This window comes from Musca domestica, unplaced genomic scaffold (assembly GCF_030504385.1).
Source record: "Musca domestica strain aabys unplaced genomic scaffold, Musca_domestica.polishedcontigs.V.1.1 13, whole genome shotgun sequence".
Lineage (NCBI taxonomy): Eukaryota > Metazoa > Arthropoda > Insecta > Diptera > Muscidae > Musca > Musca domestica.
The window spans coordinates 18,355,189-18,372,565 of NW_026712172.1; the positions used below are offsets into that span (position 1 = coordinate 18,355,189).

The following is a 17,377-nucleotide window of genomic DNA, read 5'->3' on the forward strand; positions in this document are numbered from 1 at the left end:
CGAAATTACAGCTTTTTTACTTTTTAATCTTAATAAAATATCTTAAGGGTTTTTTGTTAAACATACAACTAAAAGTAATTTACAAGTCTTTCCTGGAAGTAAGGCTGGAAATACATAAAGCGCATATTTGGCTGGCTTCTTCGTAGATGAACAAAGGAGTTTTAGGTTGACCTAGTTCGATTTTGGCCCTAGTCTCCTTTGTTCATTTCCGAAGAAGCCAGCCGATGACTTAAGCCAGCCAAATAAGCGCTTTATGTATTCCCAGCTTAACTTTGCTGAACAGTTCAGAGAGCTAATCAGGCTCCATTAGGTTTATTTCTCAAAGCAGAAGAGGTGCTCTTAATTTAATTTAAATAATTTTTAGATTAGATTGTTTTGATTGTTTTTGTTTAAAAAACTCATTTACAACGCACTTACTTTTATTACAGTACCATATTTCAATGGTAAATTTGTAAAAAAAAAGCCCATTCAAAAAATTCCCCTTTCCTGTTTTGACATTTGACCTATATTTACAGAATTGTCCATTTAAGCATGTTGTGATTAGTCAGAAGTGATAAGAAATGAATTTTTACTATAAAAGCAAATCGAATTCAATTACTTCGTGTTATTCTCTAAACTAATCTAAGCTTGAAATAATGAAACTCATTGTGGTATTAGTTGTACTTTTGGTGGTAGCACAGGTAAAAAAAAAATATACATAACTATTTTTTTTTCATTCTATAACCGGTTTATTTACTGCAGTGCTATGCTCGCTCAATTCATGGAGACTCATTTGCCATAGAAACGCCCGATTCTGAGGTAAGGTTATAGTTTTATGCATTGTAAGATTAAGAAGGCAAATATGACTATCCATTTCTGCATTTTCTGTGATTTAGCTTGTCAAATTTTACTGAATAAAACACTGATTCCCATCTCTGATTTCTGTGTATACAATGGATTTATGAATATAAATTTTGACATGAGTTGCTGTCAAATGAATACATTTGAAAAAAAAAATGTAAATTGCATGACTTTACCTTCTTAATTCTACCATGGTTTTATGTTTATGTTTGAAATTTGAAAAACATTTCTCATTTCACAGCCTTCGTTTTCCGTCGAGCCACAACAGCAGGACTCATCTTTGGTGGATTCGTTTACACGTTCGAAACGCGGTGGAGGCACAGTCATAATAATAAAGACAGCTAATAAAAAATTGTAAAAAATAAATTCGAATCATTTCATGATGATAATGTGATATTTTTAATAATAAAATGAAAATGGCGAAAATAAAAAAGGACAAATAAACTTCAAACATTTAAATAAATGAGGCTGTAAGCATGAACCAAACAAAAAGGGTGGAAATACATAACACGTATATTTGGCTGGCTTAAGTCATAGGCTGGCTTATTCGTAGATGAACAAAGAAGTCTTAGGTTGACTTAGTTCGATTTTGGCCCTATGCTCCTTTGTTCATTTTCAAAGAAGCCAGCCAGATAAGCGCTTTATATATTCCCACCTATACTCCAAAAAAAAAAAATAAACAGAAATATATTATTGATTGATTCAATACATAAACATCTACGAGATAATTTCTTTTCATTTACATTAACACAATATTTAAATATTTGGTATATTTATTGTCACAATTGTCAGATGTTAGAAATTCGCTGTAATATTTTTGTGTCGAGGCGAAATCATTTCTTTTTTCGCTCTAAGACCAGATTTTGATAATAAACGTAGGTGGCGGAGTTGTATTTTTTGGGAATTCGCCTACTGGTAGACCTTAAGCTGGGAATACATAAAGCGCATATTTGGCTGGCTTAAGTCATCGGCTGGCTTCTTCTTAAATGAACAAAGGAGTTTTAGGTTGACCTAGTTCGATTGTGGCCCTAGGCTCCTTTGTTCATTTCCGAAGAAGCCAGCCGATGACTTAAGCCAGCCAAATAAGCGCTTTATGTATTCCCAGCTTAATAATTGGACCATGGCTGTAAGAACATAAGAAGCTTGAAGTCATGGCTAGGCATATTTTGTGACATTTCATAAATGGATTACAGAGCCGCACTAAAATCCTTCCCTTTATAATTTTCCGTCGTTCCCTTTATAATTTGACATTAATATGCTAGTCAAGACTTCTAGCTTTTTATGTACTTCCACCTTAAGTTTTTCTTTGAGTATGAGGTTTGATTAGTACAGGGTGAGATAAAAACTGAACCATGTCAAACGCCATAATTTCTCCATTTTTTTTTAATTTTGTTGAATGAAAGCAAAAAAAATGTCGGAAATGCCATCAAATTTTAGAATAAGTTTAGATTTGTTCGGATTGGTCACCTTTGGCACGAATTATGGCCTTCAAACGGCCAATGAAACCGTCACACGCTGCCCAAATGTTGCTCTGCGGTATTTTGGCCCATACCCGGCGAAGCGCTTGCTTGAGGTGATCGACACTTTGGTATTTTTTAGTGCCAACCTTGCTTTCCAAAATACTCCAGACACAATAGTCCAATGGATTGGTATCCGGAGATTTTGGTAGCCATTGTGCGCTGGAAATGGCGCGAGGAACCTCATTTTGTAACCATTCTTTGGAGGCGCGTGCTGAGTTCTGTTGGAATGTCCAAGGTCTGCGGCCAAAATGTTAGCGTGCCCAAGGCTTTAATACACCCTCCAGAATATTTTCGCGTTAATATTCGGCATTTATTCTGATGCTACGGTTGATTAATACGAGCAGAGAGCGGAGACCATCGGCTGTTATGGCGGCCCACAACATCACCATGACCGCCGCTTGAGTTCTGGTGGACAGCGAAGGTGCACATTTTCAGCTGACCTCTTTAGCAAGTGAACACGATATTTTTGTTTGTTTACAAACTGCTGGACAAAGAATGATTTCTCATCGGAGAAAACCAAATTCGACAGTTCACCACTTTCGGCCAAGCGAAGCAACTCTTTAGCTCTTTTGAGTCTATTTTCTTTCTGTTGCGGTGTAAGTTCTTGCACTTTTTGGAATTTTAATGCACAGACAATTTTCAGTCATAGGCTATTGTATCCATTACGAACATATAATACCAAATTTGAAACAATTCCGGCGAATAATGTCGCTAAAATCATCAAAATACCGAATAACGGGAGGTACCGTTATATGGGGGATACACCAAAACGTGGACCTGCACAGACAATCTTCTGGCTGTAGTATCCATGACGAACTTCAAATTCCAAATTTGAAACTGTTCCAGTGGAAAATGTCGCTAAAATCATTAAAATGCCGAATATTGGGAGGTATAGTTATGTGGGGGCTATACCAAAACCTGGACCTACATGGCCCATTTTCAATTCCAAAAGTCCTGAATATATAATAAGCATTTTAGTAAAATTTTATCAACCTACTTCATTTCGTTTCGGAAGCTAGAGTGATTTCCACACATGTACAGACGGACGGACATCGCTAAATTGACATAGAATTTTATTTTGATCAAGAATCATATATTTTGTGGGGTCTAAAATGTATATTTCGAGGTGTTACAAACGGAAAGACAAACTTAATATACCCTCCATACCATGGTAGAAGAATACAGGTAGATGCATCAACGCTTGGAAACATTGATATGTAAACAAATTTTTAATTTATTTTCAAAAATAAATAGATTTTGATCAGTTTTCTTATACGACGCCAATCGGAGGTTGTTATGATATGCATTTTTCAAGACTGTGTACAAATTTAAATAATTTTTCATTCAACATTTTCAATTACAAAATTGGTTTGACAGTTCATTGTCCCAGCAGCTGTGTCGATGCGACTACCTGTATACTTCTACCATCTATTGCCTTTTTAGGGACATGGAAATCGATAAATGACCACTCTAGGGTTATACAAATCAATGTTGCATTGCTGCTTTTAACTATTGTGAATTGTTGAAGTTGGTGTTTTGTACAGTACACAACATTTGTACCTGGCATTCGTAATAACGGTTATTGTTTTTTCAACATAAATGACCCATATTTATTTTTAAAGCTACGTTCACAAGGATACCACTATCAAAGTAACGCTTATACATTTGTAATAAAACACAAATTGGTTTACATATTTTTGTTTTTTATTATAAATTTACTATTAAATTGTCTTTCTTTTCTTTTTGTTGCACAATAAATAAATTTGTATAATATATTAATTTTCTTTTAATTTGTTATATAAAAAACACTAAAGTATTAATTTGTTTTTTTTCTTTCGTCATTTCATTTCTTAAAAATTTAAAATACAGCTAAAGCTTTTCGTTTATCATGTGTGATGATGATATTGTGTAAATAAAATATTATATATATAGATGTATATTATATGTTTATATATTTATGTAAGATTATATAGAGTTTGTATAAAATTAAATTGAGCAAGAAGTATTAAGGAAATTGTTTTGTAATAAAAGAGATACAATTTCTGTAGAAAAAATAACAACTCTTTTAATAAGGAATGTTTTAAATATTACAAAATGTTTTGTTTATCTACAAAGAGATTCGAGCTGTTTTGGGAGGATACTTGGAAGATACCGATGTCTTAGGCATAAAAACAAATAAATGTTTTTATACACAAACATAAAACTTGTCCTTTCTCGACATCAAAGTTGATCATAAAATTTCCTTTTTTTAAATAATTTTAAATATTATTAAAAAATATTTTACAAAATCATTATTATTTTGGCTTAACTTTGAAATAATTTGTTTTATGTGTAAATGTTGCAATTTTTTGTGGTTAATTAATGGAATATTATTTTCTTAAAAATAAATGATACAGAAATACGTGTGTATGTGTGTGTTTTTTTTTTTTGTAATATTCGACTGGGCCGAATAACATTTTTTTGAGGTATTCAACATTTGTTGTGTTCGAAAATAAGGGACAATTTTTTCTCTGTTCCAGAAACTGCAAGATTCCACCAGTTTTGGATTTTTTTCGATATCATAAAGGGAAAATCGGTTATCGAAGCAAAAATTTTAACATTCTTGCAGGTCCGGAAAAGCCCTTTTGACATAATCTTATTTTTGGTAGAAGAGATTTTTTTCGGACGATGGATGGAAAATACAATTTTCGGGAAAAATTTTATGCGCGTTAATTATGATACAATCACAATAATTTTGGCTATGGAAAAAATGCATTAAGTTTATTGTGAATGTTAAATTCATGGTAGAATAAAGAAGGTATGACTGTACCTTCTAATCATATGTTTGCAATTTTTTTGTTGACAACATCTCATTGTCAAAATGAATATTTATAAATCCATTGTGTATACACAAATCAGAGATGGAAACCTTTTTTCTATTCAGTGAAATTTTGACGAGGAAAATTACAAAAAATGCAGAGATGGATATTATTGGTTGAAATGTCTTTACCTTCTTAAATTTGCCATGGGCTGGATTTTTTGTTCTAAAAAATTATAAAAAATAGAACAAGTAAAAAAGCGGCTGTTTGGCCGGGCCGAATTTCTAATACCTACACAATTTGAAAGGAACTTGAAAATTTTCAAAAAATTCCGAAATATACCGTTTCAATGATGACCTTTATAAGGGGAGCTATACGAAGACGTGTACTGCCCATTACAAACTTCGAATACGAAATTTGAAACAATTCCAGGGAATAATGTCACTAAAATCATCAAAATACCGAATATCGGGAGGTACCTTTATATGGGGGCTATACGAAGACTTGGACTTGCATACAAAATTTTTAAGCATAGGCTGTAGTACCCATTACAAACATCGAATACGAAATTTAAAACAATTCCGGCGAATAATGTCGCTAAAATCATCAAAATACCGAATATTGGCAGGTAACGTTATATGTGGGCTATACGAAAACGTGAACCTGCATACGAAAGTTTTAAGAATAGGCTGAAGAACACATTACAAACTTCGAATACGAAATTTGAAACAATTCCGGCGAATAATGTCACTAAATACATCAAAATACCGAATATTTGGAGGTAACGTTATATGGGGGGCTATATGAAGATGTGGGCTGACATGGCCCATTTATGAACATAGCCTGTCTACGGGCAAAATACACATGTGTGCAAAATTTGAGTCTTCTATCTCAATTTGTTCGAAAGATAGCGTGATTACTACAGACATACGGACAGGCAGACACACAGACGAGCATCGCTTAATCATCTTGAATTTTACGTTGATCCAGAATATATATATTTTGTGGGGTCTATCATGAATATTTCGAGGACTTACAAACGGAATGACAAAGCTAATATACCCTCCATAGAAAGATGGGGGTATGGTACAGTAAAAAGGTAAGGTAGAGCTACCAGCTGATTACAGTTTTTTTCTAAGTGTGCCCGACTTCTGCCAATTTTGTGTATGAATTTATTGTTGTGAAAAAAGAAGAACAAAATATTTTCAAAACCAATAATTGGAAGACATAGCCTCATGGCTGTTTTTATCCTTATTTTTTCATTTGACATTTCTTTCCCTTTTAAAAGTTTTCATTTCACATTTGCCCAGGTGTAATGTCAAAATTTATTTTGACATTTTGTTGTCTATTTGTTTACGATGTCAATCACAATAATGTACTTTTGACATTAAATTTGGTAGTCAGCTGGCTTGGAAGGGTGACCTTAAAGTTGGGCCCTGGTATGAGAGAAAACCTTATTACATCTAATAAGTCATGCCATTGTGAATTAATAGAGTAAAAACATCAACAATGAGATCCTTTCAGTCACTAAAGGGCATTTCAATCACAATATTTCGCTTTGCTTCCATAACTGTCATGATCGATATTATCGATAAAAATATAATTCACAATAACTTTACCAATGCCTAAGGCTAGATTTACATGGGCCTCAATGGAATTTTTTAAGTAGTAATCATGATAAAGATTATAGGCAGATGCAGCAAAGCTTGGGAACATTGCTATGTAAATTTTTAAAATTTTTTTGTCAAAAAATAGTTAGATTTTTATATTTTTCTTATACGAAGCCAATCGTAGGTTATTATTATATTCATTTTTTAAAAGATTTTACAAATTTCAATAATTTTTTATTGAAAATTTTCAATTCGAAAATTGGTTTGACAGTTAATTGTCCCAGAAACTGTGTCGATGCGACTACCTGTATTCTTCTACCATTCCAAAATGCAAGCAATTGTGAATTAATAGCGTAATAACATCAACAACAATGTATGCTTTGGTTTCAATCACAATAGTCTAATTTGATTACATTCCTGCCATAATCGATATTATCGATAAAAATATTATTCACAATAACCTTGCTAATCCCTAAGGCTAGGTTTACATGGGTCTCAATACCTTTTTTAAGTAAAAATGTTATAGATGTTCTCCGATAATGACATTTCCTCATAGCCAGGCACTATTTCAATTTAAAATCTACACTCCTCTGCTTTCCATTCGCCACTTCTTCCCTATTTTCCTAATCAAAAATGTTGAATACCTTTTAGCATACCAAAATCACAGTTCGGTTATCAATTTTGTGGCGGCTAATGATGCCGATGATTGAGAGCCTTGTCCAGCATAACAATTTCTTCGCCACTGTCATCGGGATCTATGCCAATACCCGAATGGATATCCTCCTCCTCCTCATCATCATCGGAATGGATGATACGTTTTGTGTCATCATCGTCATCATCAAAATAGGGTTTAATGGTCATGCCCTCTGGAAAATGGATGGAAGAGATAATTAAAATTACACAGCAAAGAAAAATATCCTCTCTTACTCTTAATGGGTGATCTAAACAGCTCCGTTTCCCCATCATCGCCATCGTCTTCGAAAAGTTCTTTACCCTTTTGTGGCAGTAGAGAGAAATTGTAATAAGGCTTATCGGTACGTCGGCGTCGGGCCAATAAACACTGGGTGCAAAGAATGCACATAACCACAGCCGTAATAATCACCAAACTGGCCAGCAGGATAAACACAAATCTTGGCATACCCATGACATGTTCGTTGCGAGTCAAACGGAAGACCACATTTTTCACCTCTTTATTCGCAGAGATGACATTAACCAGGCGCACCGTTTCCATATAACGTGGCGCCTCCACCTTCAGGGTTATCTCTCCCAAGGGAACATTTTTCAAAATATAACTACCCATGCTGTCGGTGAAATTCTTTACAAAATATTTCACAATCGGTTTGATCACCGATACCTTGGCATGTTTTATGGGATGATTGGACATGTCCAGCACAAAACCTGATATCATTGTTGTGTCCAAATCATTTCCCAATCTACCCAATGGCTGGATTTCACTGTGACCCATAATCAGGGTGTAGGGATTTAGTTTTATGATACCCAAATTGTTAATTTTTCCATGTTTCACCTCGGCCTTAACCACTTGCGATTCATAGTTGGGAGCACTCACTTCCAGGGCATAGAGACCCTCGGGCAATATCAACTGGAAGTGGGCTGCATTTCGACTAACATTATACACCGGCTGATGTTCAATTATCCGTATAAAGGCCTCCCTCAGCGGCTGATCCTCGCGATTGTGTACAAAACCTGCCGCTCCCGTATCGACCAAATGCAAGAAATTCTTTAGCTTTTCAATATTTTTACGCCACACCGAAGTGATGTCCTTCTGCACGGGCATACTACAGCATGACAGGCCTAGTGTGAACATGGGTATATTATACATTTTATAGAATAAATTCGTCAGGCGTTCGGTAATGTCATGGCGCAGGGTATGGGTCGATGTGGCGGCACATTGTAGGGGAGAATAATTGAATTCGGTATTTTCAATATTGTGAGCAAATTTCTCATAGATTTGTTCGCCCTTGGGATAACTGAAAAGAAAGGGAGAAAAGAAAATTTGAATTGAGGTTATCTTGAATTTTAGGTTATTTTGCAAAACTTACTACAACTCGGAGGAGCCTGTACTGAAGGTGAGCATTAAATCAAATCTTTGATTTTCCAAAAATGTCAACAGCAAATCTCTTCTCTTTTCCGATTCCGGACTTAAAATGCGTTCTCCCAACTCATTGCCAATGACAGGATCACAAATGGTATTGCTGGAAAATAAATGAAAGCGAGTGAATAAAACAAATAATGTAAACATGTAAACATCAGCTGTTAAAGCTTTTTGTTTGAAGAAAAGGGGTTATATCCAGGGTTTGGTTTTCCTATAGGAAATACTCTTTAATAGCTGATGGTTACTTTTTCCAAAAATTAACAGCTGATGGTTACTTTTTCCAAAAATTAACAGCTGATGGATATTTATTCTTTAAAAAAAGACATATAATTTTTTTTGACTGGCTTAAGTCATCAGCTGGGTTCTTCGGGAAAAAAGAAAGCCGTGTAGGATCAACATCGAACTAAATCAACCTAAAACTCCTTTGTTCCTCTACGAATAAACCAGCTGGTGGTTTAAGCCAGTCAAAAAAAGCCTTTAATGATTTTAGACTAAGATTTTTTAAGGAAGCGTCGGAACATAGCATCACAAATAACAAAAGTGCCTTCACCATCAACTATAGAATATCTTTCCCATGGGAACATGGTATCCTCAACAGCTGACGATTTTTTCCCACAGAGAATTGACATCACCAACATCTGACAGTACTTTTTCCATGGAAAAATGACATTACCATCAGCTCATGATCACCTTGCCTTCTAGAATCTTCCAGTTTGATTTGCAGTTGATGTAATAGAAAACCTCCCGAGCAGCTGATTTCTTATCGAATGAAATATTTTCTCCTCATCATTTGGTGCTCAGTTTGCTTTAAGAAAAATCGCATTAATTTGTTTAAAGCTAGTTTTTTTTTTATAAAAAAAGTGGCATCACCAATGCCTGAAAATTACCTCTCCAAAGAAAAATGGCAAGACAAACAGCTGACGATTATTTTCCCTAGGAACATAGCATCACAAATACCTGTCGATAAATTTTCCCAGATAAATGTGACAAAGAGTTGACGATTGTTATTCCCATGGGAACATGACACCAAGACATCACTAACAGCTGAATTATATTCCCATGGAATAACAAACAGCTGAGAATAATTTCTTCAATGGCGAAATGACAAGACAAAAAGCTGACGATTCTTTTCCTATAAAAAATTGGCAACACCAATAGCTGACGATAAATTTTCCCAGAAAAATGGGACATAAAAGCAGTTGACGATTTCTCTTCCCGTAGGAACATAGTATCACGAATAAGAAAAGTGTCTTCACCATCAATTGACGAATACATCTCCCTTGTGAGTATGGTATCATCAACAGCTGATTATTTTTCCACAGAAAATTGGCATCACCAACAGCTGACAATACTCTCCCATGGAACGTGGCATTACCATCAGCTGACAAGGTGATCGTCAGAATCTTTTATTATGATCTGTAGAATCTTTTAGTTTGAACTGAAGTTGATTTAATTGAAAAGCTCCCTATCAGCTGATTTTTTATCGAATGAAATATTTTCTCCTCACTATTTGATGCTCAGTTTGTTTTGAGACAGGTCACATTAATTTTTTTTAAATTATATTTTTACAAAAAAAGCCAGCACCACCAATGACTGACAATTACTTCTTCAATGGAAAAGTGGCATGACAAAAGTCTGACGATTCTTTTCCCATAGAGATTTGTCGTCGCCAGCTGACTATAAATTTTTTCCAAGAAATGTGGCATCAACAACAGCTGCCGATAACTTTTCTCATGCGAACATGCTTTCATTTCGCTTTCATATGTCTGGAGCTATATTTTTTAAAAAAAGGGTTGCATTACCAATAGTTGGAAATTTCTTTTTTCAATGGAAAAATGTAATGACAAACACCTGACGATTCTTTTCGCATAGAAAATGGTCGTCGCTAATAGCTGACTATACATTTTCCCAGAGATATGTGACATCATCAACAGCTGCCGATAATTTTTTCCATGGGAACATGGTATCACCAACAGCTGACGATTACATTCCCATTGGGAATATGACATCAACATCAATTGACGATTACTTTTCCCTTTGGAACGTGGCATCATACACACAGAACATGTCAACGCCATCAACTGACGATATCTTTTCCTTTGGAAACATGACATCACATACATCTGGCGATTAATTTTCTCGTGGGACCATGACAATAGGTTATAAATTATTCATGGTAGAAGAATTTAGGTAGTCGCATCGACACAGCTGCTGGGACAATGAATTGTCCAACCAATTTTAGAATTAAAATTTTTGAATGAAAAATTATTCAAATTCGTTAAAAATCTTGAAAAAAAAAAAACATTTTTGACACATCAATGTTGCGTTGAGGCATCTACCTGTATTCTTCTACCATGATATTATTTCTCTCGCTGAAAAGTGGCATCACTATCAGCGACGATTACTTTTCCCATTGGGAACATGGCATCAACATCAATTGACGATCACTTTTTCCCCTTTGGAACATGGCAATAGGTTATAAATTATTTCTCCCACTAAGACAATGAATTGTTAAACTAATTTTGGAATAGGAAAAAAACATTTTTGACATATCAATGTTACGTTGATGTATCTATCTGCATTCTTCTACCATGAAATTATTTCTCTCATCGAAAAGTGCCATCACCAACAGCTTACGATTAATCTTTCCATTGGGAACATGGCATAAACATCAATTGAAGATTCCTTTTTCCCTTTGGAACATGGCAATAGGTTATAAATTATTTCTCCCACTCTAGCACCATCAGCTGACGATTACTTTTCCCATTGGAAATGACATCAACACCAATTGACGATTACTTTTCCCTTTGGAACATGGCATCATACACAGCTGGCGATTACTTTTCTGTTGAAAACATGGCAATTGTTTCTCCCACTGAAAAGTGGCATCACCTTCAGCTGACGATTACTTTTCCCATTGGGAACATAACATCAATATCAATTGACGATTACGTTTCCCTTTGGAACATAGCATCATACACAGCTGGCCATTACTTTTCTCGTGGGAACATGGCAATAGATTATCAATTATTTCTCCCACTGAAAAGTGGCATCACCCTCTGCTTACGATTACTTTTCTCATAGACGATTACTTTTCGAATAGAGAAATACCTTCACCATCAACTGATGATTATTTTTTCCCATTGGGAACATGACATCAAAATCAATTGACGATTACTTTTCTCTTTGAAACATGGTATTATACACATCTGGCGATTACTTTTCTTGTGGAAACATGGCAATAGGATATAAATTATTTCTCCTACTAAAATATGGCATCACCATCAGCTGATGATTACTTTTCCTCTCACCATCAACTGACGATTATTTTCCCTTTGGGAACATGGCATTACCATCAGCTGACGATCATCTAGAATATTCCAGATTCTTTTCAAAACTTACTTATTATTGTATAGCTTAAAGACGGCATCGAAATTTTCCGTTATGGGCAGGAAATATAAAACACTTGTCTGCAACAGCTTCAAAATCAAGGGTTCTCGCAATTTATAGCCCTCAATGACGTGACGAATTAAATTCATCGAAATTTCACGACCCAGCGGTGAGGCCGAATCGAAAAAGGAACTCATTATAAGAATTTTGTATTTACTTTCTTCGGGAGCACCGATCTGCAAAAAAAAAAGGTTCAATTAATATTCGGCGGAATAATTTCGAAATGTGAAACCTTACATCAGCTGTTAGCTTTATGGAATTATAATAGAAACCAAATTCCGATTCAGCATAACCAAAGGTGGCTATTTGGCCATTGCGTGCCTCAAATTCGGCCAAGGTGGCTCTCAGTTCGGCATTAGAATGATAACGAGTGTGGACGACATTCTCAATGATGCGATAATCATTGGCCGAGGCCCAGTGTTGGGGATCGTCACGCATTAGGGTTATGTCTAAATGGATTTGGCCCTTGGCCGGCACCTCCACCAACTCACGTTGGGGTGAGAAGCTACAAATAAGAGAGAAAGAGAATATATTTTTAAAAAATGTATAGAATTAAAGAAATCCCGCCCAAACTTACCCATCCGCCAATATGGTAACATTGTGTACCCCTGGCAACGCCAATTTCACATAATCTCCATACACACCACTGTAGGTGGCATGCTTGGCATCATCCAACATTATGGCAGCCCCTGCCACAGGGTGACCAATTGAACTCCTTATGGAGCCCCGTATGCCATTGTGTATCTGCTCGATGAACAGCAGCAAAGGTTCTCGATTATCATGCCAGAATTTTGGCAATTCCTCGGCCATGGGGAATTTATCACAACCCAATTCCAATGTCAATTCCATAACTCCAGCCTTAATGTAATTCCAATCCTGCATGCCACCCGTGACACTGTACCATTGGGCGCCATTTGTAATGCCGCCAGGGAAATGCTCATTCTTGAAGAGCGGACAAGGGTTGCCCAAATGCATTGTGGGATGGGCATCGGCATACAATTTGGCCAAATGTTGGAACAAGGCATTATCCTCTGTGGGATTCAGTTTATGGGCCCCATTGGCCATGCGCAACCTTGTCATGGGATCATTGAAATCATTTTCATTGTCATCAAATGGATAATTGGCCACCAAGGAGCCACCATGCAAATTGGCCGACAACACAAAGGGAATGGACAAGGTCCAATTCATTACAGCGGCCACTTCGGGTTCCGTCACCTTATTATATTTATCCGTACCATATTGATCGGGGAAATTACGATTTAAATCCACATTATGGGCATTGGCACGACCCAAAGCACTTGATTTATCACCTTCTTTGGACATCTCATAGCCATCGGGGTTCATGGAGTACAGGAAATGCATGCGAGTCGTGTTGACCATTTTTGTTATGCGATTATCGAAATTGTAACGTTCGCAAATGTATTTCGTGAGCAGGAGCAACATTTCTTTGCCCACCACTTCATTGCCATGCATATTGGCAACATATTTGAATTCTGGTACTCCGGGCACATGTTGTCCCGGAGTGGCGAAAATTTCCATAACCCATAGATCACGATTTTGGACGGATTTACCAATGGAATACAGTCTTGTTATGGACGGATATGAATCGGCTATGTCACGTAGGAATCTGCAGAAGGAAAGTGAGATATATTAATGGGACAAATAGAATAGGAAAAAACGCTAGATTGGCAACACTGAACATTCACAATGGCTAAGGAGACAAATTAAAAATTTTAAGTAACTATATAATTTTTACCATATCTCTGGCATTTTTGAGGCTATATCATCTACATTGGATATCAAATGAAAGAGGAGATTCCACTCTAGCTAATTCTTAACGTTTTATTAAGAAAGAAATAATAATTTTAAAGTTATGGGCTCAAGAAAATGAAAACAGAAAAAATCCTACAAAAATTACACTGGGATCCTTAGTAAAATTTTCCAGATATCTCTGGTAGTTGGTCGGATACAAACACAAAATGGGAAATAGAACTTGAGATGGGATGTCCCCTTCTTAATTTAAGTGGATTTTACAAAGCTAAACATATTTCATTAATTATTAAAGACCCAAGAAAAAGATTACAAAAGAAATCGAAAAATTATTTATTTTTGGGCATTGGATAATTTTTTACTATAACTCTGGTATTTGGCCAGCTATGTTCTAAAAATTTTACATCGATCTAAAGAGGAGGTCTTCCTTTCTTATAATAAAAGATTGTACTCAAATAGTCCCATTAATAAAAAAAAGTTATGGCCTCTAGAAAACAATTACCGAAAAAATAGCTTATTTCCAATTTTGACATTGATGTATAATTGGCCAGATACCTCCGGTATTTCTGCAGCTATATCAACCAAATTTGACAATTTTAAGGAAAATATGTCTCTCTCCATTATAATTCATTTATTTTATGAGAAAAAACAATTGTGATAAAAGTTATGGGCTCTCGAAAATAGCTTCTGAGAAAAACAGAAAAAATGTAAATTTTCAGTAATTGTTAACATTGTAGAATATCTCTCGTATTTTTTTAGCTATGACGACTTTTACAACACCAAATTAAAGAGGAGATGAGATTCTTTCCGAAAATGTCAAATGCAATTGAGATAAAACCATAATATCTGATGTTATGGCCTGAAGAAACCTATTACTGAGGAAAATCAAGATATTATAATTTTCGGGCCCTGATTTTATTTTTACAATAACTTGAGTATTTTTACGGTTACATTACTAATATTCGGTATTATTGTAAAGAGAAGACTTCCCTTGTTCTAAATCATTTAAATTTGTCCTGCTAGACCTATTATTTCCAGAGTTACGACCTTTAGATGACGATTGCCCAAAAAAACCTAAACAAATAAAATTTAAGACACCTGTTGAATTTTGGTCGTATCTCAGGTATTTGGTAAGATAAATCAACAAAAATTGGCATCAACTTAAAGAGGAACCATGCTTTTTAAGATATTAATTCGTTTCTCTGGGCTAAGAGTATTATTTTACAACTTAGAACCTGTAGATTGTGAATACTGAAAAAATCTTAAAAATTTTCAAAACCAAGGTAATTGTTTAAATTTGGTCATATCTCGGGTAGTTGACCAGCTGCAACAACAAAGTTGCACAGCAATTAAAAGAGGAGGTCTTGTCTTTTTATAATCGGAAAATAAATTAAAAATAGACTAACCTCTACAAAAGTTATGACCCCCAAATAATGTTGTCTAAGAAAATGCAAAAAATTGCACGTTTAAAGCACTTCCTTAATTAATACAATATCTCTTATATTTGATGACCTATATCCTCTAAATTTGTCATCAGCTGAAGGAGAATATATCGTTCTTGCAATATGACCTTATTTTGTAAGGATATCTCCACTACGTAAAAAGATATGCATTCCGAAAAACGATTACGGAAAAAATTCGAAAGACTTTTTATTTTTGTGCTTTTGTAAATTTTGCAGATATCTCGGGTATTTGGTAAGTTACATCAGTAAATTTCATCTTCAAATTAAACAGGAGATGTCCCTTATTTAGAATCATTTTAATTTGTTGCAATAACCCCATTACTTGCAAAGTTATGACCCTTCAAAAATTTGATCTCGAAAAATCTTAAAACTTTTTAATTGTTGTCGATTCTCCATTTGATACGATATCTCTGGTATTTATTTAGCTACATCAACATAATTTGTCCTCAAATTAGAGACAACATGCTCTTCTCTTAAAATAATTTTTTTTGACCAAGTTTAATCTATTACCTTCCAAGATATGCCCACTTGACATTGTCACTTAACTAAACCTTAAACCCTTTGAACTTGACATACTTATTCTTTTTTTACAATATCTCTGAGATTTGTTTAGTTATATGTGACATATTTGACATTAATTGATAGAATACATTATCTTCTTCCAATATCAGAAAATTTAATTCATGGAAATCGAGAATTTTAAAAGTTATGACCTTTATAAAAATACCTCCCATTATTTTAAACGAATTGCAATAATGCCTAAAGGCAAAATTGTTGTGTGGCCAGTTACCTTGATAAAGAGAAAATTTCCCCACCGTGTGAATCCAGCTAATTATTGCAAATTGCCTTAAAGTTGCCTAGCCATACATCAAATTGTGATTGCTTCATAATAACTTAATTTAAAGTAAAGTGTTCATACTAACTTTTCCATGGCAGTAAAATTATGATGTTCAAATTTGGTTGGCGTTAAAAAGCCGCCATTTTTCTCAATATTTTCCGCATTATCGGCACGAATAACTTTCAGCTTGCGAAAATCACCTAAAATGATGAAAAAACAAGAAAACAAAAAAATCGATGATGATTGATGATAGAAAGAAAAAATTAAAAATAAAAGAAGAGAGCTTTGATTCCTTGTCTTTCGCCCCTCAACTCCAACCACAGTTTTAGTCTTTAAAACCCATAACATAAAATATATATAGAAACAGGTGAGCTTAGATAATAGTGAGTACATATGCAGTGCATTGAACATAAAATAGATGAAATGAGTGATGGATGCAATAAAAAAAACTTATAAATAAATAAATGTACACCTTCCTCCTTTCCGTCCATAAAACACAGTTTAGACTAGGCTTACGTTTGCAGTTTTTTTTTTTTTTTTTTTTTGCTAAATAAATTTTATTTATTAGCTTTATTTAGATTTAGTATACATTTACATCAAATCGTTTTAGAGAATAAAATATTAAAATTATTTACGTTTACATTTAGGCATATACATATATATGTAGGTATGATATATCTTGTTAGTTTAGACTACAATTTCATAAAATAGTTTGGGATAAAATTATGTAAATATATTTTCTTTATTTTTTCTCTGTTCTATAAATGATATTAGGTATTTAAAATTTCATAGGATTAAATAACAAGATTTTAAATCTATAGATTAAAAAAATATAATTGAATAATATTCATGGGTATATGTAAATACGTTTTTAAAAATTGAGTTAATAAAATTACGAAAAAATAAATAAAAGTATCTTGATACAATAAAGTAAATTTGTATAAATTAAAGCTATGATTTCCTATTTTCAAAATT

At 34.4% G+C, this 17,377-nt stretch overlaps 1 protein-coding gene and 1 long non-coding RNA gene across 3 annotated transcripts in view; one reads left to right on the forward strand and one right to left on the reverse strand.

Moving 5' to 3' along the window:
* The first annotated feature begins 554 nt into the window (after window positions 1-554).
* Window positions 555-1,223, forward strand: LOC131800778 (uncharacterized). The gene is made up of 3 exons (XR_009341536.1): window positions 555-680; window positions 742-798; window positions 1,082-1,223. It is a non-coding gene; the product is annotated as an uncharacterized LOC131800778 (long non-coding RNA).
* A 2,949-nt stretch (window positions 1,224-4,172) lies between these two features.
* LOC131800864 (carboxypeptidase D-like) overlaps window positions 4,173-17,377 on the reverse strand; it is a 53,459-nt gene continuing 40,254 nt past the window's right edge. For both annotated transcript variants that reach the window (XM_059118719.1, XM_059118720.1), the window contains exons 5-11: window positions 16,488-16,602; window positions 12,909-13,958; window positions 12,569-12,836; window positions 12,284-12,507; window positions 8,829-8,981; window positions 7,696-8,756; window positions 4,173-7,634 (exon numbers count right to left, since the gene is read on the reverse strand). In XM_059118719.1, the coding sequence (XP_058974702.1) occupies window positions 7,459-7,634; window positions 7,696-8,756; window positions 8,829-8,981; window positions 12,284-12,507; window positions 12,569-12,836; window positions 12,909-13,958; window positions 16,488-16,602 (3,047 nt within the window). In that variant the 3' untranslated portion in view covers window positions 4,173-7,458. The remainder of the gene's footprint in view (window positions 7,635-7,695; window positions 8,757-8,828; window positions 8,982-12,283; window positions 12,508-12,568; window positions 12,837-12,908; window positions 13,959-16,487; window positions 16,603-17,377) is intronic.